At 37.1% G+C, this 24,325-nt stretch overlaps 1 protein-coding gene across 1 annotated transcript in view; it reads left to right on the forward strand.

Moving 5' to 3' along the window:
• The first annotated feature begins 10,926 nt into the window (after positions 1 to 10,926).
• Pde7b (phosphodiesterase 7B) overlaps positions 10,927 to 24,325 on the forward strand; it is a 308,928-nt gene continuing 295,529 nt past the window's right edge. The window contains exon 1 of the mRNA XM_013026804.1: positions 10,927 to 11,312. Within this exon, the coding sequence (XP_012882258.1) occupies positions 11,292 to 11,312 (21 nt within the window). The 5' untranslated portion in view covers positions 10,927 to 11,291. The remainder of the gene's footprint in view (positions 11,313 to 24,325) is intronic.

Here is a 24,325-nt window from a genome sequence, read left to right on the forward strand (position 1 = left end):
TGGCTGATTCATTTAATACAATCTAAAAAAAAAAATCCTTGTTTTCCCCAAAACGTGATAAAGCATATTAATTGTATCCAAGACCGAAGAACACTAGACCCAGGCCCCTCCACTTCTCCCTGTCTTAAAGTAAATGTGAATATAGATGTGAAAAGTCATCATCTTACATTCCTAAGGTTTTTGTCAGAAGGATTGGTTCTGTAAAAATTGGTAAGTTACAGCTATCCTAAGTGGCCCAGTTAGTATCAAAATTGTTACTGCTCCACTCATAAAACTACAAGATGCAAAGACTTGTTATGGTCTGAAATGTTTGGTTAGTCATTTAGTGTATTTGATATGAGAGATCTCTGGTAAGTAAACTGACCTTAGGCTCTTTTGCTTATAAGTATCTGTTTTGCTTAGAAGTAGCAAATTCTCACTGTTCAACATTTGCCCTATTCACTTTTCCATGTATTTCCACTGTCCTCCCAAAGTCCTTAGTAGGCATTTCCTACAAAAGCTCTGCCGCGACACAATCCCTTAGTCTCTTCATTAATGCTACCTGCAATATCTTTTCTATGGCCCCTGCCCATCAAATCTTTGTTGTCTTGCAAAGTAAAAGTGTCATGTCTTGCTTATGAAATAAAGTATATAATTTCTTTCCCTTGGGTACATGTAGTCTGGACTCTCAGTACATTTGACTGCCAAGTGACTAAGCAGCTGATGTTAGCCTCCTTTCAGTCTCTTCAAATTCCATATTTGATTTACATAGAATGTCTCTCACCAATCCCATTTGCTCATCAATTCAGTCAACATAGTAATGGCCTACTATGTGCTAAATGATAGAAACATAGTTACAGTCTGAAGAACTGGGAGTTGAGACTTGGAAATATGTTTTGGATGTGTGTGTATGTGTGTGAAAGAGAGAGACAGAGAGACAGAGAAACATAGAGACAGAGAGGGGGGGTGTTGGGGAGTACAATTAAAATTTATAGCATGGCATATGCCTAGATTAAAAAAATACCCGTTTGGGTAATTATGGCCAGAGAAGTAGTGACACAATTTTTTCCTCCTTTTTTCCATCTCTCCTATAAAAACACCAATGTGGATTAAGTTATCAGACAACTTCCATGTTCCAAATGAGCACTTTCTAGAGGTTTGTAAATGATGTGGTAATAGCTTTTACCTTGGAAATAGATCAAAGGAATGAAAAATGAACTTGGAAGTTGGGTGGAAGAGGACTGGTATTCACATACGTGTGCTCACAAGGAGCTGGATGTGGCTGGAACAAAGACATCAGAGGAAGTCTGAAGTTACCCAAGGTTCAGAAGGGAGCTCACTAGCACTAAGTTGTGATTTACAAATTTTCCCTGATGGTGAATGTTTGATGATAAGCATTAAATGGTAGTTTAGAAGAGATCTCCTCCTCCTCTCCTTCCTCCTCTTCCTCCTTCTCCTTCTCCTCCTCCTCCTTCTTCTTCATCCTCTTCTTCTCCCTCTCCCTCCTCCTCTCCTTCCTCCTCCTCCTCCTCCTCTGCCTTTCCTCCTCTTCCTCCTCCTCCTCCACTGCCTCCTTTGCCTCCTCTTCAACTCCTCTTCCTCCTCTTTGTCATTTCCGCCCCTGCCGCCTCCTCTTTCTTGTTTGCAAATTGCCTTTTCTGCTTGAGATTCTTGCCATGATTCGAAGCTAAATTAGCACTTTGGAGACATAGTCCTAAGATAGTCTGTTGGTTTGAGAAACAGCTTTAATGAAAGATGAGTAGGTGGTAGAATGAAAAGAGAAAATAATTTAAAATGAAAAGTGTTTTACAGGCAGGGGAGGAAAAATCCACTAATAAGGCTGATCATTTCTTTCCTCAGATTTTAAATGATTCATTCTTTTGTAATCTTCAAGTAATTGTACAAAGGAGTAGCCATTTAGCAAAGCAGGTTATGAAATAATGCATCTTAATCAATGTCATCCCTTTCAATATTCTCCCCCACCCCTCCCCTCCCCTACCTCTTCCTTTACTCTTTTTTACGTTTATTTTTATTGTAAAGGTGATGTACAGAGGAGTTACAGTTACATAGGTCAGATAATGAGCGCATTTCTTTTTGAAAAGTGTCACCTCTTCTCTCTCTTTTTCTCCCAGATTTTTCCCTCCCTACCCCTAAACCCCACAAGTTGTATAGTTCATTTTCAACATAATGTCTAGCGAGTATCACTGGTACATTTGTTCACACTTTCCTCACTTTTTTTGATTTTGTAAGATATACATTGAATTCTTGACTACAATCTCACCATCTTCTCCCCTTCGTTTTTCTACCCTGTTCCCCTTGACCCCACCCCTTAGAAGTACCTACTTCTTAGTGTTTATTTTGTAGAACTTTGACTAAGATGTTGATGCTAGAATGTCTACCCTAATCAATATTTGTAAAGATTGCTTATTTTATGCTTACCACTAACTTTCCCATAGGTAAGTAACAGTTCTATTTCTAAAGGGAGTAAGATGTACTCTCACTGTGTCATTACCCTATGACCAACAGGAAGGAAGAATCCCCTTGTAGATCAGGTTAGAGCGAAGTGACAAACAAGCTGGTGTAAGCTATAGCATCAGTTGACAGAGATGATGATTGTCACATAGATTTGGAAAGGGAGTTTGCTGGAGGGTGTGGTCCAGGATGGCTCTAGGAATGGTACTAAGTTCAGAGACTAGGTCTGGAGAGGAGGTCCAGCAGCCCCACACCCACTGAGGGCGGAGATTAAGTCTGTATTAGCTTTCAAATACCCTTCAATACCTTCAAATACCCTGAATTTTGAAGGCCTGGTTGTGTTATCTTTCAAAGAAACATGACAGTTTGCATTCTGAAACCCTGTCCTCAAATGTTTTTGATGATGGCTTTAAGCCGATTTCACTCCCACCAATAATCTGTGGTAGCAATACCTGCTTTGTAGCCTCGTTCACTTTTGTCAGAACCACACAAGCTAAGATTCAGATGCCCAATAGAGATGTCTTCCTATATAATGGTATATTTTAATTTTTAACTTTATTTAAAACATTTTTGATCAAGTAGAAGACTTAGGATATAGGCAGCTTTATCAGTTTCCTTTGTAGAATTTGCTTGGGTATCTTTTTTATTTTATAAAGATCTTTCCTACTTTGAGATCATATCTATCTCCTGTTACATCATCAGAAAAATTTACATTTTGATTTTTTATGTTTAAGTCCCTTTTTTCTGTCTGTACTTGGTGTTTGTATTTTGGATTTGGGAAAGAGTCGAAGTTTAGTTTGTTTTAACGTTGTAGTCTTGGTCTCAACTTCATTTACCAGTAATTTATTCCTTCTCCATTCACCTATAATACTACCTTTATATACACTAAATTTTCATTTATTATATTATGTATAATTATAAATAAATATATATTATATTATATTTTTATTTTATAGATGTGGTTTTTTTTTTAAATTTTCTGTCTGTAACCTTAGCATTAATGACTATGTGTTACATTTTGAAATACTATTTTCCTTGGGTTCTATAAGATTACATTATGTTTTTCTTCCTGTATTTCCACTCATTTGCCATCTATTTGTAGGCTTATTGTGCTTGTCTAGCTCTTAATGATATTCCCTTTCCCCCAACTCTCCTTTCCCCTCTCAGGAGTCACATTCTCCTGAGCTCCGATGGCTTTATTCACCAACATGATGCTCCTCAAAAATTGTTGTGGTCTGTTTTTCTGTTGTCTTATAATAGTGTATCTAACTCCATTCAGATACTAACATTAAAACGGAACTTAGTGAAATAAATAGTATATCATCACTATCATATTGAAATTAATAGTATTCATTTGACATAAATGAAACTTGGGTGTCATCCTTGACTATCTCATGCTTTACTTTCACTCCATAATAAACCCCTCATCTTCTATTTCAATCTGTCAGAGATTTAGACTGCTGCTTTTTAAGCAACTGCTAGATATTTGTATGTGTCCATGTCTAACCCCATCCAAGGCAGACACATTTCCTCCTGGTCTTTCTGTCTCCAGATTTCCCTCTGGTCTCCAAATAACTGTCTAAGTGATTATCAGAAGGTGCAAATGTAAGCATGACAATTATTGTTTATTCTCTAGTTCTCTTGGGACAAAATTCAATTTCTTCAATGAAAAAGCCCTGTCCTGATTACCTTTTATCACTTCAGACAAACTGCCTTTGCTTTGGTTCCAGGAATGGACCAGACTCATCTTCATCTATATGCTCTTATTGCATGTGCCATCATCTGAGATGGGAACAGTTTCCCATCCAAGATCCTTTTTATTTCTAGTGGAGTGTCACCCACAATCTACAGCTTCCTTCCTTGTATCCAGTGTTCTCTCATGGGTCCTTTAGACTTCAATGCAGACACTGGTGTCCTCAAATACAGGCATTGTTTAGCTCAAAATCTGGTTTTGATTTTTCTCTAATGTTCTCTCAAGTCACCCTGCATTTCCCCCTATCACATTACTCAACTCTTTTCTATTGTAATCATATGTCTTTCTTTATCCATCATTAGAGCATTTTGCTAATAGGGAAAGAGTACTGCTATTTCAACCCCCTACTTGAAAGCCTTCACTAATCTCTCCAGAGTAAAATTCAAATTTCAAATCTCACTGTCACTTAACTGCCATGTGGGGACACAATGCATTATTCCTTTCCCACATCCTGTGTTCCTATCATTCTGAACCCACCAGTCCATCCCTCAATATGATGTGTATCTTCCTGGTTAATGACAAAGGAAGCCTCCTACATTGTGCCAAGTCTTCCCAAAGTCCCCCAAGTGGACGTGATCTCCTTGAATTTCTATTAAACTTTTTCTCCCTTTAGAACTCTCATTTCCTATTTCCTTTATCACTTTAAAAAAGCCTTGTCTGTTAGCTAGATCTAAAATACAACTAAACATGTTAACATACAGGGCTTAATATATTTACATACAAACTGTCTAAAGGAAGTATAGAAAGGGAGGAATCCAAATGTGTAACTCCTCTAAACATCTCAAGTATTATCTAATGAATTCCAATAATTTTTTAAATGATGTTGTTTTGCTTTGTTTTCAGTTGTTTGGGTTATTTGTGTTTTGTTTTGGGGGGTCTATACATAGCATGGCACAGGAGCAGAGGGTGAGCAAAGGCAGTCATTGAACTCAACATATACTACGTTCTAAAATAAACTATGTTAGCTGGGTAGGGATGAGAGGGGAAAATGGGGAGAAAGCAAAGGAAGAAGTGTAAATGTCCAAGAAGCATTGTACTCATGATCTGATATAAAACTGTAACCCCTTTGTGCAATGCTTTAATAATAACAATGTAAAAGGAAAAATCTAATAAAAATAAAATAAGGTTTATCTCTGATCTTCAACTAAAAAAAAGTGTTGTTCTTCTCCTTACCAGGTAAATGTCCTTGATTTTTTTTGTCAACGAGAGAAAAATTGTATTTTCTAATCCCTTTATAAAGAAAATAGACAGCTGAATTATAAAGGAAAGAAAATGACTAAGAGCAGTCATATGTATGAGTCATGGATCATGAGCTATTGAAGAAGGGGATTAAGAAAGGAAATGAAAAGGCTTGAAATAAGGTCACTCCTTTTAGATTATTTTTATAACTAATAAATTGCAGAAAATGTGGTAAGTTCCAATGCTGTGCTTCAAAGAACACTCCAAAGTATTTTAATAATAATGTCTCCTCATACTATATTTTAAATCTAGTAGTCTTCAGTGAATATTGCTTCATCTGGTGGAGTTAGAGATATATAGACACAATTATAGATATTGATTATAGATAGATAGATACAGATATATTCTTAGATTTTTTTCAAGCTGCAAGTGGTAGCAAAATTATATGAGGAAGGAGAGCATCACATCTCCCTCTTGGAAAACGGACTACATAGACTGAAGTTGTTAGGACTCTCTCTATAATAAGTAGCAGGAAATCAACTTAAATGACATCATGATATCTGGCAAAAGAAATTAAAAAGAGTTCATTGACCAATGTAACTGTTTAAGTTGCCATTACAAAAATACCATAGACTGGATGGCTTAAACAATAGAATTTTTCCCCTCACAGTTCTGAGACTAGAAGTCTGAACTCTAAGTGCCAGTAAAGCTTAGAGTCTGCTGAAGTTTCAGTCCTGATTTGATGTCCTTCGTGGCAGAGGGAGAGAGCAAGCTTTCCTTCTAACAAAGGCACCAGAGTCATCAGGTTTACACCACCTCTGTAGCTCATGTAACTTTAATTGCCTCCTTAAAAGCCCTATTTCCAAATGGTGTAAGGACTTCCGCATAGGAAGGTAGGTGGTAAGGTGACGCAATTCAATCCATGCCACTCATCACTACAATTTAGTGCGCGAGAAACCATTACTTTGTTTATTTTTCCACCTCTATGACAACCCCTTCTTGGTACCCTTTGCTAGATCTATTCACTTTTTATAATATTTAAACATTGGAGTGTCCTTCAAGCTATCCTTATTCCTTCGTCTCGTGTCTTCCCGTGACTTTCAATACTGTTTCACCTAGCCATAGCTCTCTAGAATTGCACATAAACTCCCTGTCATTTTATTTGGACATCTCCTGGGCATTGGAAAGGTAGCATACTATGTAGTATCACTTTAATTTCTAATGACTATACTCAAATTGGCTCTCGTGCTCTTGGTCATCCTATTAATACTTCGCTGGTAATTCTGGGGTTTTCTTCTGGAAAATTATTTTATATCTTTTCAAACCTCCACCACAGCTCCTATCCTTTCTCTTAATCAATATTGGCTTTAAATTCCAAATTCACTGAAGAGCTAGAAGTCACAGCGAACTTTCACGATCTTACACCACCATCACCGCTTTGCCCTCCATTCTGTTTCCCAGGATGAGCCCTTTCTTCTTTCCAATGCCCGTAACTCCATGGTAGTTTTATATCATGGTTGACACAACGTATTCATTAGGTCCTGGCTCTCAGGCATGTTGGCCTGAGTACTCTGTTTAACATCACGTATGGTCGACAGCAAAGAGCAGCAGGGTATGAGCCGTTCTGGAATCTCTAGAAAAGCATCTGTTTCCACATCCAGCCAGGTCATTGGTACAATCCCATCCCTTGCAGTGATCAGAGTGAAGCTCTCATTTCTTGGCTGGATGTCAACTAGAAAACCACTCTGAACCGCCAAAGACCTCTCTTTGGTTTTGCACATGACTCTATAGCACAGTGTGTTGAGTTGAATCCTTCTCAAACTTGGAACATTCTGACTTCTCCTTTACTAGATCTCTCTTCTGCTTCCATCCAGAAAACAAAATGTGTCTTCTGCTTTTAAAGGTTCAGGAGATTAGATTGGGCACATATACACAACCCAGGAGAAAGCTCCCTGCTTTCTGATCTATAATTCCAATTATATCTATGACTTCAATTATATCTGTAAAGTCCCTTTTCTTGTATCTGGTAGTATATTTCCAGGTCCCAGAGATTTGGATGTGAATATTCTGGGAGGCATGTCCCACATTGCACTTCTGCTCCAAAAAATTCCCCTTTTCTCTTCTACATCCTCAATTACTTCTCACAATGGTTCTTTTCAACTAATATAAAGATGACAATATTTTACCCATAATAAAAGATATGGCTTCCAATTACTTGTTTCTTGGTGGGGTTGTGAATGCAACACCTTTGAAAGAGCCATCTATACACTCAATTCCCAATTCTTCCATTCTCCATCTTTCACCTTTTCTACTGATTCTACCACACCATATCTGCTTTTATCAAAGTTTAGATTATACATTCTAAAATTAGTGGTTGGTTCTTGGCCTTCATTTAGTATTTATTTTATATAGGCAATTGCTCAACCCTTCAATTTGTCTTCCAAGTGACCGCTCTCTCAGTTTTTCTGGTACTGTTGGGGGTGCCCCCTTCACTGGTTCTTCTTCGTATTCCTGGTAACTGTGGACTGCCTGCAGCTCTTCTGTCAGCACTCATTATTTTGGTAATCCCTCCCAGTGTGTGCATGTATTAATGACTTACAGATGTATATGTATAGCTCAGAACTGTCCCCTGGACTCCAGGGACAGCTCTGTGATATTGTATAGGAAAAGTTAACATACCCCTCTGTGTGGACTGTTTCTTGGCTAATATCAGCTCCATTCTTCTGTTTGACAACACCTCCATTTTTGGAGAGGTCATTGCCTCTTTTAACTAATATATATATATATATATATATATATATATATGTATATATATATATACACACACACACATACATATATACATTATGTATGTATATATGTATGTATATATATGTAATACTTAGCATTCATTTAACAAATCTTGTTGATGCTAACACCAAAGTATAGAATCTTGCTGACAGCATGCTGGACACCACCAATTTGATCACTCTATTTTATCAAAACGGTCTATTTACTAGTTCCTCTCATCAACCTTGGCCTTTATACACCTTCTGTAAAGAGAATGTTAAAATTAAATCAGATCATCTTACACCTTGGCTGATTTTTTTAAAAAGCTACAGTACTTATAATGGCTTAGAAAGCCTTATATGATCTTCCCATATCACACCGGCAGTGAGACCCTCCCTCCCACCCCTCCCCCCTCACCACCCTGGGTACTCTGAAGATTGTAAGCTTCTATCTGACCAGAGACTTTCTTCATTTTATTATTTTCTCCACCATGTTACCATCCAATATCCTACCTAAATTTTATATTTATTAATATACTCTTACCATCATCAAGAGAATTTCAGTTTCATAAGGGCAAAGAAATATATGAATGTGTGTGCACATGTATATGTGTGTGTCTGTGTCTGTGTCTGCATATGCATTCTTTATTACTGTATTTCTAGTATCTAATACTGTTACTGGTCCAGAGTATACAATGAATATCCATTGATGTTAAATGAAGCTCTAGAATCACTTTCACCTCAAAATCTGTTTCCTCATCAAGTCTTCCCCAAACGAGTAAACAACAATCCTCTCCTGGTTTGCTCAAACAGGAATGTGGGACTCCTGTCTTTCACATCTCATATCTTCAATCCCTGACAGTTCTACTGACTAGCACACACTCAGCCTTCCAGACTCTGGCCCTCTCACTTTCTTCGTTGCTCTCACCAAAGCCTAGGCCACGACATTTACTCACTTTTATTGCAATGGCCTTGTTACTGGTCTCTCTGCTTCTGTCCATGCTCCCTAGAAATCTATATTCTACACAGAAGAAAGAGAAATGCTGCCCAATGTATGTGAGAACGTGAGTGTTTTCGGGTCAAAACACTCGGTTAGAGTTTCCATCCTAGAATATAGCCTAAATCTTTTATCTAGCTATCATATGTTTTGCAATCTTGTCCCAGACACACCTTCCTAAAGCTATTTCTTCCTTTTGCTCATTTTTTCCCAGCCACCCAATCCCCTTGCCAAATCTCTTCACATGTCTTTGATCCTGATGCTGCTTCTTCTACCTGGAATGCAGACACATGTGACTTATTTCTGGCCTTCATGTAGGCCTCAGCTCAAAATTGCCTAATCAGAGTGCTTCCCAGATCATTGCACCTAAAATAGCACACACACACACACACATACACACACACTGGATTCCTATCTTCCTTCATCTCAATGCCCTTATTACCACTTGATATTTTATAGTTACTATTTTTTTTAATCCCCTGTCTCTCTACTTCTCAAAATTCGTAAAATCTATGGAAGAAAATACTAAATTCACTGCCACATTCTCAGCACCAGAAATTAACCCTTAAGAAGGTTACTTAACCTTACTTAACTTAGATACAAGTACCCTCTTTCTCAAAGAATCAGTGTTAGCATCTAAAAAGGGATTGAGTGTTGAGTGTTATGCCTACCCCTCAAACATTATGTGCCTATAGCAATGCAGACTTCTGATTAGCCAGCGTGGGTCACGTGTTCCCTTATCATTCTGGCATTGGTGTGGAGCTGGCAGGAAAAGTTACCAAAACAATTCATAGATAGAAGAGGTAAGTTCTTGAATTTTTTTTTAAAGCTTCTGTTGGTAGAATTCAGGGTGGGGTAGAGGAAAGACAGAGTATCTGGGGGAGGTAAACACAACAGATGGGAGCCACAGAGACTTTCCAGAGTGGGAAGGAAAGTACAGGGATAAACTGGAGCTCCTGGCAGAAGAAGATCTCTAAAAAACTGCACCTTCACACACTCCACGAAAGCACACGCGGTTACCCCAGGCACACCTGCATGGCCTCACCTTGCTCTCTTCCTCCTCCACTTCCTCCTCCTCCTCCTGAAGGGCTCCTGTGGGAAAAGCAGGGAAGATCTCCAAGGTAAACAATCCTGAGGCTTTACCCAAGAAGCTGCAAAAAGCAGACAGAAGCAGGAGCAGATGCAGCAACTGACACATAAATTCTATCACTCACTACCTGTGCTGTGGCTCATCTACTCATTACGTACAATTCTGTATCCATGGCTTTCGGGATTTATTAATAATGTATTTTTAGGCAAAGGTAAAACCAAATTAGTTCACAACTAAGCAACAGCTAGGGAAGGGGACATCTATACACACACACACACACACACACACACACACACACACACACACACAGAAAATGGAATTCTTCCTGCTATTATTTAGCTTAGGAAATTTTTATTTATGTATTTAGGTATGTTTGTATTTATTTATGGCGGCACCCATCCCACAAGTTATCTTAAAATTTTTTTAAACAAGTATTTCTGAATATAGAAAGTGTTCCTCAGGTTCTCTTGAGAGCAGAGCACCCTGGCGAATCACAGACACACACATTCTTCCCATAGTACAGTACTTGAAAATTAATAGCACATGCAGAGGAAAAACTAAACCCTTTGACGTCACTCTTGAAATGAGGAAACATAAACAGAAAAGGCTCCACTCCAGCGAGCTGCCAGCGTTGAAGCCGATTGGTCTCTGCTTTTCCTTGCCTGTGGCAACCGACAGCACCTCCCAGCCTCGCAGGCCGGCTGCCTGCCTGCTCACCCAGCCAGTCACTGGTCGGTCTGGGCGCTGCAGCAGGCTCAGCTCGGTCCCAGCACTTGTCTGGGAGCAAAGTGTCTTCACCCAGAGAGTCTTTCCGACCTCCCTTCCTGCTTGATCTCTCTGTGCGCTTTTGTGTTTCTTTCTTTCTCTTTTATTTTTCCCCCTCTTTCTTTTGTTTTATTTTTTTTTTTAGTTTTTATTTTTATTTTTTGGCATACTTGTATTCCTAATCCTGGATGAAGTTGCTGGATTCTGCAGCACAAGTCTTCATGAACGAGCAGCACCGCTCAGCGATTCCACGCCACTCAAAGGTCACAGAGCAGCCACTATGGTTAAATGTCTTGTTTAATGGTTGAGGTATGTATAACAAATTTAAACGGCAAGCTCATTTCTCTGGAGAGGACAGACTCATTAGAGAGATGGCAGGATTTTTACTTAAAATGAACCTGTACATATATCTATATATATATGTATATGTATTTGTCTGTGATTGTTCCTCCAGCAACCAGCTTTTGAATTTCCTTCCTTTTTTCCTAGGCGAACTGACTAAACATTTTCCCTTACCCTGAATTAACTGTTTGAGGGCAATAGGATTGCATTCTAATCAGTGCAATGAGAGACTCGGGCATTTTTTTCTGTACTTAAAAAAAATCCTTTTTAATGAGTGCAATATTTGTTTTCCAATGTACATCTTATAGTTGGGTCCTTTTTCTTATTTATGGTGGAACATGGTAGGAAAATGTGGGTAAAGAGTTTGGTGAGGGTTGTGAACAGGGACAAAAAGAGAAGTCGGGGCTTTTCTTGAGTTTATCATGTTGGTGGGTAGCAGATGACTAATTTAAGACATTAGGGGAAAAGAGGAAGCAGCTGGGCACAAATTGATCAGAGGTATCCGAATCCTAGAATCTGGAGGGGAAAAAAATGACTTTCTTGTCTTGTTGTCTTCTAGTTTAAAAATGTTTTGAATTTCAAAGTCAACAGGCTAGATGTTGGTACTGAGTGACACGGCCAGTGATTCAGATCTTATTATTCACTCAGGAAAATAAAACTTTATTACCACTGCAAATTTTGCTAATTATCTTTTCTTACAACAGTTGAAAGCAGAGCCAGATATTTAATTAGGGACTTAAGTGATTGAGCCTGGGGACTAATTAATCATCTGAAAATTCTGTTCTTCATTTGGTCTGTCTAGGGCGACTATTGCAGTGATAGAGGAAAGCTCTTTGCACCAGGAGGCAGGCGTGTGCATTTGTATCCAGGAAACACACTAAATGCTGCAGGAGAGAGATGATCATAGGGCTAATGCTGTTTTCAGTGAGACATTATAATAGGCCCAAGGGGCTCTGCTAAAATAAAAACTTCTTATTCAGAGAAACAATTATTTCAAAGGCAATTCAAGCCATAGATGGCTTGTAATGATTTCCTTCTTCTCTTCAAAGTTAGGCAATAGTAAGCAAGACAAGGCTGTTTGAAATCATTACCTTCCTCCCAAATGTCTTATTTGATTTCCTGAAGTTTCTATTCTCAGTTGTGAGAAGCAGCAATCTGTCAATCTGGGTCATGTTGGCAGGGCTATGAAACAAGGTTATCAAACATGTAGTACACTTCAAAGGGTTAACAAAGTAACTGCAGAAGACTGTAATGTACCAAGTTAGAACTGCCAAAATATTAGCTCTGAAATGCAGAGGCTGTGCTGTGAATGGACAATCGCTTTTCAGCAGCGCCTAGTGGGGAAAACAAGGGCTTGGTGTGTTGCAAACGCCCAACTGCAGCTCCTCCATTTCCTCTGCTCTATCTTTTATTACTGGCTGGTGAAACAAAGACTGGTGTCAGTGGTTACAACCTGATAGACACTGGCTGTAATAAAATGAAGTTCCTTTTTGTTGTGAGGAGAGGTCCGAAGTTAACGAGCTGCAACTGCAAAACCCCTATCTTCTTTATAAAAATTTTTACTTGACACTAAAGTTGCCTGATATCAGCAGACACTCATTTAGTTGAACTATTTGTGACAAACATTATTTCAGTAAAGTAGCACACAAAAACTCTCCTTTAAATCAAGTTACTTAAGAAAAGGGTGGAAAAATCCAAGGTGTGTCATGGACAAAACAATTATATGATAGCCTTACACCGTGTCTGGCACAAAAGCTATCCATTGTGGGGACTCCATAAAAGCCTAGTTAAAACGATTGCTGGGGATTTACCTAGCATATATTGTAAATTATATAAATAATTTCCAAACAGGGCTTTTTTAAAAACCACTTTGTAAAAACGTAGTCTGGTCTAAAATATTATCTAGAGAAGAACTTTTGAAAGAATAGGGCGTTGCACACCTTGACGTGTTACATTCAGCCAAAAGGACGCCCAAAGTCCAAAAGTAAAAATGACCAAGGTTCCTCAACGTGGAAATGTGCTACCTGGAAAATGCTTTGGACTAAGACTTTGTTTTTCCAAAGTGTAATTTGTTGTGAGCCGGGCTGAAATCACAGGGGAAGTGGCTTGTTAACTCACAGAACATGGTGTTGGAAGGAATTTATTAAGTAGTAAACTAATCTCAAGCATGACTAATAGGGCTTCTCTAGAGTAAAGACAATTGCCAAATGTGAAGATCAGAGCAGGCAGGAACATTAGTGTGGAAGACAACAGTATTGCATGAGCTGCAATGCACATTGCTGAGGTAGGTAACAGGAAGGAAACTTCTATGTATATAAATTATTTCCCAAAGAATTCATCAGCTCATGCATCCCCAAGGTCTTACAGAAAGGAAGAGTCTCTCCAAGAAGATACAACTACTGTCAGAGAAAGGACCTGACAGGTGGAGATTTACCTGGCTCCTCACACACTGGTGAGACCATCTCTAACAAGGCCTCATCTTCCACATGAGAGTAGACTTGGGTTCAATACCATAAGGTTTCTCCAAGCATCTCTAATAGGTCTGTCAACATCCTTGCTTTGACTCATGACATGATATCTACTTGTTATGTTAACAGTCTTAGAAGTGACTGATAGGCAAATCTAAGTAAAAGAAGGGGGAAATGCCATAAGAATCTAGACCAACTGAGTGAGTGCTTTCAAATAGAAGGAAATGTGTGTGGAAGGTCTAGTGTTAAATCAATACATTCATGCTTTTAACTTTGCCAAGAAGTACTGAAATATCTAAATGGTTTAATTTGTACTGAGCGATTGCGTGGCGCAAACTAAAAGAGCAGTGAACAAAGACGAGGACCAGAGTGGGTATCCTCACACAGACAGCAACTTACCCACTGTCTCTAAGCCACCCACTTAATCTTGACCTCAATTTCCTCACCTGAAGAAGGAACTGTTTATGTTGGGTTACTTCTAACTAAACATTTGTTTAGTTTAGACTTTATAGAATATTCTTAGACTCATCCTTGGCTTTGTTTGTATATATAAATGTGAAAATGACAAACTTTTCATTCCAAAAACATGGTCCCACTTTTTCAATATGTCATGAGTTTTGTGGAGCTGAACTGAAAATGAAGAGAGGTAAACAGTGTTTCCAATCTGCAGGAAACTCATTCTGCTTGAACATAAATACAAAGGAGTAGACCTGTACAGACAAATGGAGGAACAAGAAAAGTATATGAGAGAGGTAGTAATGAGAAAAATCTACACAGAAGAGGTAGCCTGATGCAAGTTGAAATGTAAGAAATGCAGTTTTGTATCCATGTAGATACTTGTTTATACCATGCTTTGATATGATCATTGAGGATGTTGCTATTCTGTTGAGTTCATAGTTGTAGTGGCACTCTTTAAAAATTGGAATGGTATTGGAAGTTTGGCCATAAGCTGGTTCAGCCACGGCACCTGACTGAGATGGTAAATCACATTTTGCTTTGGAATTGTCTACTTTGTCCCTTGAACTTAGAAGTCTAGGAATTACAGGAAGCAGGAGTCATTTGAGAACATTGAGAGAAGTTCCACAGCCCAGCAGGCGTTTGATGAAAATTAGGAAGATTCAGAACAGTGCTAGCTGGAGTATGAATGTGCCGGGAAATTGCCAAGTTACTGGGAAGTTTCAGGTTGTAGCTCTGAACTTCCAGAGATCATAGTAGGAGTTTAAGCAGATTTCTTAAACTCTGCTCAGTTTCCTAGTCTTCCTTGCTGGCTGCCTTTGTCTTTCCAAATTCTGTAATCTACCTAGACAAGCTCAGGACTGAACCATTAGCATATTCCTTATATATATAGAAGTGGGAGAGAGAAAAACAAGATTGCTAAAGAGGTTTTGGTGGGTTTTCCTTGTATAAAAGTAGTAATATTTAATTTTTCCTTCCAAGTACTTAGTAAATTCATGTAAAGCTTTTTTCCATTGAATTCTGTTCAGTTTTTTCGTTATTAGTATATTTTGTGTTTTACATTGTCACAATATCATAGATACAAGAAATACATAAAATATCCTTTCTTTGAAATTTTTCTACACACACACACAGAGTCTATTCAAAAGTAAACAATTACACATGACTTAGATATACTCTCCAAATTTTCTTTCTGGTATGGGAGGTATGGTTCACATCTGTTTTGGCATGAGGAATGTGTTTCCATGGGTCCAAATGTGTAAATGAGAAGTCACTCTTTTAGTTTAGCCTTAACCTGGTATCCAAAGATACCAAATGGTAAATGGTTGCATACTCTTTGACCTTAGCAAATCTTAGTCTAAGAGCACTTATAATTCTTTATTTTTACACTATTTTAATACAAGAATCAGAAACTATCTGAACCTACAATAGTGAATTATTGAATCCATCACTTTAAATCCATATAATAATATACAGTATAGTTACATACAAGAATGAGATACATCTATATGCAAAAAACTGGAATGATTTACCAGATGTGTTTATTAATCAGAAAAATACTGCATTAACACTGGTATACATGGTTATATACATTTATACACATTCATAGAAAATGTCTGCTGAGTCAGATGAAAACAAGGCAACAGCTTCTGGAAGGGCAACTGGAATATTGGAAGGGAGAAAAACTGACTTTTCCTGCATTTTGGAGGAATTGATCAACTATCAATTTCCCCTTACAAATTTTGTTTCATTTTTAGTGGAAAAACTGCCAACATTTTAAAAATCATTTCATGATCATTTCAAGTTGAAAGAAATGTTAAAGGAAAAAACCAAAAACAAACACATGAACAAAACAACCAGATACTCTGCTCTGCTTCTAGTTTCCCTCACTAGCTTCTTCCTTCAACCCCATTGGCTCATCATGCAGCTTGAGTAGTTCGGCATCGCTTTCCTCAAGTAGAAAATGAAGAATTTCATCAACCCCAAAGTTATTTACAGCATGGAGACATGTCCAAGAAGCTTTTACTCCACTGTGTGCTCAGCCCTTTGAGATCTGTCTCCATACACCGAATCTACATGTTTTATTCCATGGATATTTTCCTGGTTTGTTATAGTTTAGCTAAATTTTCTGTTTTGGAATTGGTTTATATGGATTTTTTGAATTAATGCAAAACTTTTATTTTTCCCAAATAATGTTGAAGGAAACTAAAATTATGCTATAAAATCAGTTATTCACAAAACAGTAGGAAACACTACTTATATAGGAAAACTGTGCAGTTATACAAGTAATTAATGCTGCTTTAGTTCAAATATGATTTATACATTTCTTGGGTTTCCAGGAGGGGAAAAAATAAGACCTTCATTTCCCTTTCTTATTATGCCATTTGCCAGCTGGGTCTCCCGTCAGATGAAAGAGCTCAGTCATTCACAAAGTGTGGACAGCATTCTCATGAAAAGAGAGGCTGCAGTAATACAGAGGTCCGGGGAATGCCTCCTTCTAGAAGGGTCATTGAACACAAGGAAGAGGTGTTTTCTATGCAGTAGAAATATAGTGTATTTCCTTGTTCTTGAGATTAGTGTTCTTGATTTTTCAATGAAATGAAAATATAAGTTCAACTTTGTTTTTGTTCCATTTGGAAAAGGTAATCATTCATCATTTAAAAATTGTATTTGCTAATTCTTTAGACATTTATTGTTGTATTTGGAGCTAGGGCTCCTTTAATGTAAATCTTTAAAAACTAAATAACTTAAATTCACTTAGTAAATGAAAAAAGCAATCATGGGTTATTTTAAAACTACTTGTATATTTTGTTTAGAGGAAGAAAAATCAAAGAAGGAAAAAAAAAACTCAAACAAACAGGATCAAACATTTTCAAAGTGCCTTAATTTTGTAAGCTAAAGCTCTGAGTTCAAATTCCAGACACTCAGAATGATACTTGGCCAACTTATTTAATGTGAGCTTTTAATAAGTCTCTAAAACAATAATTTAGTGTGATTCTAAAATTTCTGACTTTCATTTTGGAAATTGGCTCAGTGGTAGAGTACTTGCCTCACAGGCATGAAGCCCTGGGTTCGATTCTTCAGCACTACATAAGCATAAGAAAGCCAGAAGTGGTGCTGTGGCTTACGTGGTAGGGTGCTAACCTTGAGCTTAAAACCTGAGGGACAGCTCCCAGGCCCAGAGTTCAGCCCCCACGACTGACAAAAAAAAAAGAAAGAAAGAAAAAAATCTGACTATTTTTTTTCTGTCAGTTGTGGGGCTTGAACTCTGGGCCTGAGCGCTGTTCCTCAGCTGTTCAGCTCAAGGCAAAGCACTCTACCACTTGAGCCACAGTGCCACTTCCAGTTTTCTGGTGGTTGGTTAATTGGAGATAAGAGTCTCACTGACATTCCTGTCCGGGGTGGCTTTGAACTTCAATCCTCAGATCTCAGCCTCCTGAGAAGCTGGGATTACAGGCGTGAGCCACCGCTGCCCAGGTGAAATTTCTGACTTTTATACTCAGTTCAAGACACAAATGTCACAGCACTTCATTCTCAGTTCTTGTTTTGGATTTTGATGAGTTTATTTTGTTTTATAAAAGCATTCTTATTAGCATAGATTAACTGTAAAAGGGAAGGTTCATTGTGACAATGTGTCCTGGTCAAGCCCACTTCTCCCCCACTCTCCCATACTCCCCTACTCCGTACAACATTTTCAATAGATCTCATTGTTCTATTTTCCCATATGCAAACAAAGTCCTTCACCAGATCATTCTTGTTAGGTCAGGAGGCTTAAAGAGGCTGAGATTAGAGGATCTCAGAAAGAGAAAAAAAAAATATGTGCAATAGAACCCATCACCAAACCACTTCAAAAACAGCAAGTCTGGAAGTATGGCTTCAGTGGTAGAATGCCTGGTGAGCAACTGGTAAGGCCCTAAGTTCAAACACCAGTACCACCAAACAAAGAAATATTTGATGAACCATTGATCATTTTTGTGTACAGTGTTGTATGCTTCAAATATTAAAGAGACATAGAGTTTTGCTTCTGTTTGAATGTATGTCTTCCCAAATTCAAGTTCAGGGCATGTGATTCCCAATAGAGCTGTGCCAGGAGGTGGAGCTTTGGAAACAGAACTCCCGTGAATTGATTAGTGTGGTCTCCACACTAGTGGTTGGGTATCTTGAGAAGAGATTGTGATAGAAATGGTTGCTCTCCTCCTCCCTTTCAGGCCTACTCTCATCCTTTCTCCTTCTGCCATGTTATTATGCACCATCCCAGCTGCCAGTGCCAGGCTGTGTACTTCCTAATCTCTATGATGGGGAGACTATATTTCTTTTCTGTATAATTTACTCAGTACTGTGTGTTTTGTGGTAGCAACAAAAAACGGAATAATAGAAGTAGGATTGAAAGTTTTTAAAAAAATTTACCTAATATGTAAACATGTCTTACTTGTTCAAAGTGAACCTCTGTATAACAAGTTAAGAAATGACATTTTTATATTTCTATCACATCAGAAATCCCATAATGTTGTCCGCATTTCAATATTGCATGTTGAGACTCCATAGGTTATTGCATATAATTGTATTTTGAGCCTTAGTCTACTTGAGCTCCACATGCCCAGTCTTTTTAGTTTTAACTTGTGTTTGATAGGGTCTTATGCTTTTGTCTGGAGTAGACTAAAACTATAATCCTTTTACCTCCACCTTCCAAAAGACTTTTTGTAGATTCTTTTTATCCTCTACATAGCATAGGTGTAGTATCCAAGAATATTGGTAGTTACATATCTTCCTTTTAAATGCTAATTAACTTTGTTTTATTGTTCAGGCTAGGAATACTGGTGGATGATATTATATTATATTATGCCCAATCTTAAAAGGATGCTTTCAACATCCTACCATTAAGTATATTTTCTATGACACTTACAAGTATACTTTTATTCCTTCTATACTAAAACATTTATTCTGATGTCCATCCTTACTGTTCCCTTTTTATTTGATTATAGTGGTGGTTGAGGGTGAGTGGTGTATTTCACTAGTATAGTGGTAAATGATTTTAGAATATCAAATCAAACTTGTAACCCTGGAATAAATCTAACTTGGTCATCATGCATTGTATTCCTTTATTTAAAAAAATCCCATTATTCTATATTTGAATTATCAAAATTTCTCCAGGACATTATGCTCTTGCTGTGACTTTATTGTTTGGAAATGGTATTCTTTTAAAAAAAAACTCTCTGAGTTTATATAATTTCACTTTTCCATAAATATTTGGTAATATTTAAATATTTGTAAAAATCCATATGTCTGCATATTTTGTGGTTAAGATTTTTAGTTAGTTTTATTTATTTTATTTTTATTCATTTATTTTAAAAGTTTTTTATTACTGTTATTGTAAAAGTGATGTACAGAGGGTTACAGTTACAAAGGTCAGGTAATGAATACATTTCTTTTTGAACACTGTCACCTCTTCCCTGATTTTCTCCCAGAGTTTTACCTCCTGCCCCCTTCCCCCACAAGCTGTATAGTTCATTTTCAACGTAATGTCTAGTGGGTATTTTTATACCCTTTGCTGCACCCTTTCTTCCACCATTTCTGTGCTCCCCCATGCTCTCCCCAAAATAGATAAACTTGTCTAGAAGACATAAAGTACAGAAATTTAAAACAATGACAAAGGAGAAAAATTTTAAAATTAAAAAACAAAACAAGAAGCAAAATAACAAAAAAACCCTCTTGTTTCCAGTTCATTTCTATAAACATCATTTCATATGATCATATGCACATAGCTATTGAGCATTTTGTGATCCTCTCCTAAAAATATCCTCCTTTGGTCTGATTGTGTGAATGTTTAGAAACCTGTATGTTATTATGTACAGGTGTAATTTTTTGCCTTTTATCCCATTGTGTTTACTTGTAGATTTATAGGTACATTCTAATTACTACAAATGAGGGAAAGAGTGCAATTTATGTTTCTTTGGGTCTGGCTTACTTACCTTAATATAATTTTACCCAGGTCTTTCCATTTCTTTATGAATGGTAAAATACCATTCTTTCTGATAGATGTATAGAATTCTAATGTGTATATATACCATATTTTCTTGATCCATTTGTCTACTGAGAAGCATCTGAGTTGATTCCATATCTTGGCTAAGCAATGCTGCAGTGAACATAGCTGTGCTGGTAACTTTAGTGTGGCCTTGTTTGTGGTCTATTGGATAAATGCCCAGGAGCAGAATTGCTGGGTCATAGGGTAGTCCTATGTCTAGCCTTTTTTTTTTTTTTTTGTGGGTCATGGGGCTTGAACTCTGTGCCTGGACACTGTCTTTCAGCTCTAGTGCTCTATCAATTGAGCTACAGCACTACTTCCAGTTTTCTGGTAGTTTATTGGAGATAAGAGTCTCATGGACTTTCCTTCCCTAGCTGGCTTTGAACCACAATCCTCAGATCTCAGCCTCCTGAGTAGCTAGGATTACAGGTGTGAGCCACCATTGCCTGGCCTGTCTAGTCTTTTGATGAACCTCCGTACTATTTTGCAGAGTGGTTAAACAAGTTTTCATTCCCACCAACAGTGTAGTAGCTTTTCCTTTTGGCTACATCCCCATCAACATCTGATATTGTTAGTTTTCTAGATAATGATCAATCTAACTAGGGTGAGGTAAACTCTCAATGTCATTTTGATTTGCATTTCTTTTATGATCAGAGTTGTTGAACATTTCTTCATGTGTCTATTGGATATTCTTACTTATTCTGAGAAGTCTTTCTTTAAGTCTTTAGCGTATGTATTAATTGAGTTTATTTGAGAGTTTATTTTAGGAAGACTTATTTTATTAGCTTTAAATATATTTTAGATATGAGGCCCTATAAAAATCTTCTTCCATTCTGTGGATAGTTACTCAAATTTTTAATTAAATTAATTCAATTAATTTATATGGACTACTCAGATTTTCTACTTTTATTGTGAATTTTGGTAAATTTCCTAGGCTTTGGGGTTTTTAATATTTTTCTTTCTTTTTTGTGAATATATACACTCAAAGCAAAAAATATCACCCTAACATAGTATTAGTTGATTCTCCTAAGTTTTAAAAGTTATTGTTTCTTTATCAGCCCAAAATAATTTCAATTTGTTTTAGGATCCATAGACCATTTATGTTTATATTTTAATTTGTAAATGTATTAGAATCTCTAATTATGTAACTACTGTAACTATTCTGGTTTTATTTATTTATTTATTTATTTATCTTTGTCAGCCATAGGGCTTGAACTCATGCTCTGAGTGCTGTCTCTGAGCTCCTTTGCCACAGCACCACTTCCACAGTTTTTTTAATAGTTAATTGAAGACAAAGGTCTCATGGGGACCTCTCTGCCTGGGCTGTCATCCAACTGCAATCCTCAGGTCTCAGCCTTCTGAGTAACTAGGATTAAAGGCATGAGCCACCAGCATCTGATGACTATTATGGTTTTAGATCATACTGCACAAAATTTAGATTTTTATATATTGTTGAAGCATCCATATAACCTAAAATGCAGTCAATATTAGCGACTGATCCATGGATCATCAACATGTCATTCCAATCTGAATTGTTACTGATTTTCTACTAATATGATCACTAAAATAAGTATATTTAAAACTTTTTCACAATGAAGGCTTGTCTACTTTTCCTTTTAGTGTTCCTAACATTTATTTACATACTGTGAAAAGCAATGTTAATTTAACATTTTCATAGATTAGGGTTGAATATCTGCAATGTAATAGAATTCAATTTAATATTTTTATGCTGTGTTGTTCAAGTCTGGCTTCAGAATGGGGACAATAACTGGTTCTTGGATATTAAGGGATAGTCGTTATCTACAGCTCTCCAAAAATTTTCAGTGAATTCCCATACGTACACACATACATACTGTATATGTGGCATTAAAATTTTCTTGGAGGTTCACAATTAAGAAACAATATCTCAGAAAGATGACTATACAAAAGACTGAGACTTAGATGTTATTTTAGATTTGTAGTAATTTCCAATGGAATAAAAATATTATCATAATAAAACATCCAATTGATTTCTTTTGCCTTTAATTCTACTTTGACCACACTAAAATCTATAAAACAAAATTTCCATTCTGTTTCTTTTAAAATGTCTATGTGCTGTGTTTCAGCTGTGTCTCTTTATTGTTAGGTATTCACTTCTATATAATTATATATAATATATAATGATTATTATATTTCAATCATAAGTTAAAATAGTAATGATTATTATTATATTATACAATCATGTCTTTTTCATTCCTTCTTACAATCCCTGAGTTTCTGTATAGGGTTTTCTTTTTTTTCTTTTTATTTTTTTTTGGGGGGGTCTGATCGTGGGGCCTGAACTCTGGGCCTGGGCGCTATCCCTCAGCTCTTCAGCTCAAGGCTAGCGCTCTACCACTTGAGCCACAGAGCCACTTCCAGCTTTTTTTTCTGCTTATGTAGTGCTGAGGAATCGAACCCAGGGCCTCATGCATGCAAGACAAGCGCTCTACCACTGAGCCACCTTCCCAGCGCTATATAGGGTTTTCTTTAGTATACTTATAACTTTATTCAGGTAGATGAAGCTTCCAGCTCTTTTTCACTCTTAATATTTTTGAGATAACATCTCACTTCTTGCTTAGGCATGCACAGGACTACAATTCACCTATTTTAGGCTTCCTGTTGTAGCTGGGATGACAAGAGTACACCAACCTTCCAGTTTCCTTCCATTGAGATAGAATCTTATGGACTGACCTGGACCACTACTCTCTCAATCTCAGCCTCTAGTATGGCTTAGGACAGCAGGGGTATGCCACTGCAACCATCAATGGATTGAGAAAGAGTCATAAACTTTTCTGCCTGGGCTGGCCTCAAACATAATCCTTTCTTCCTCAGCCTCTCAAGTAGCTAGGATTACAGGCATGAGCCACTGGCATATAAGTCAAAGAATGTATAAATCAAGTTATGGAAGACAGTCTTCAGGAAAATGTCTTCCACTATCCACCAAAAGTAAATTCTCAAATCATGATTTTCTGTTTTTTTAATTATTATTATTTTTTTTTTGGGTCCGGTCATGGGGCCTGAACTCTGGGCCTGGGCGCTGTCCCTCAGCTCTTCAGCTCAAGGCTAGCGCTCTACCACTTGAGCCACAGTGCCACTTCCGGCTTTTTTCTTTTTGCTTATGTGGTGCTGAGGAATCGAACCCAGGGCCTCTGGCATGCAAGGCAAGCGCTCTACCACTGAGCCACCTTCCCAGCCCCATGATTTTCTGTTTTATTCTTGTGTATCTGGAATGAATTTTACATAATAAGTTGTATCCATAAAAATTGCAGCCAAGTAAATCACCTTCTATGTTTTAATATGTATGTTATATTTTACAAAGTTTCTAAAGAAAATTATTAAAATCTCATCAGAGAAATTATTTTATAATGGTTATTTGCCTATAGGAATTTGACTAGCACCATTTACAAGATTGTTAATATGCTAAACAGCTCCTAGGTCAAAAGAACTATTCATTATGGATTGCTTTTCATCTGTACCTCACATTTCCAGTCAAAGATACCTACTAAAATATATCACTTCCTGATTTATGACTTTCATGATAATATATTCTAGCATAGTTATTATAAATTAACAAAAATGACTTCTTAGCAACTTTATTCACTATCTTATTTAACAGTTTATTATAGTCTATGCAGGCAAATTTAATGTTATTAGATGAAAATGAGAGTCCATATGTATTTTAAATACACAAAATATTTCCAGTACTCTACTTGTCCTGTGGAATTAGTGAATTGACTATATAGATAGTCACAAAAACTGGAATAAATTTAGTTAGGTTAAATTCTGGTTTAGTTATGTAAAACCAGGCCTATAGTATTTTATATAGCTATTGCTTCTCACAATTTGTTATCTTTTCTCGGTTGTTTCTGGTTTAATAGTTCTTTATGATAGTTTGTCCTGTGCTATTTTCTAGACTTATTCCAGTGTATTTGAGCACAGACAAACCATGTTTATTTTTTAAAATATGCCAAATCTTTAGAATTTAATCACTAATTACTGTAATATACAAAAGA

Source organism: Dipodomys ordii, unplaced genomic scaffold, assembly GCF_000151885.1.
Source record: "Dipodomys ordii isolate 6190 unplaced genomic scaffold, Dord_2.0 Scaffold97, whole genome shotgun sequence".
NCBI classification, from domain to species: domain Eukaryota; kingdom Metazoa; phylum Chordata; class Mammalia; order Rodentia; family Heteromyidae; genus Dipodomys; species Dipodomys ordii.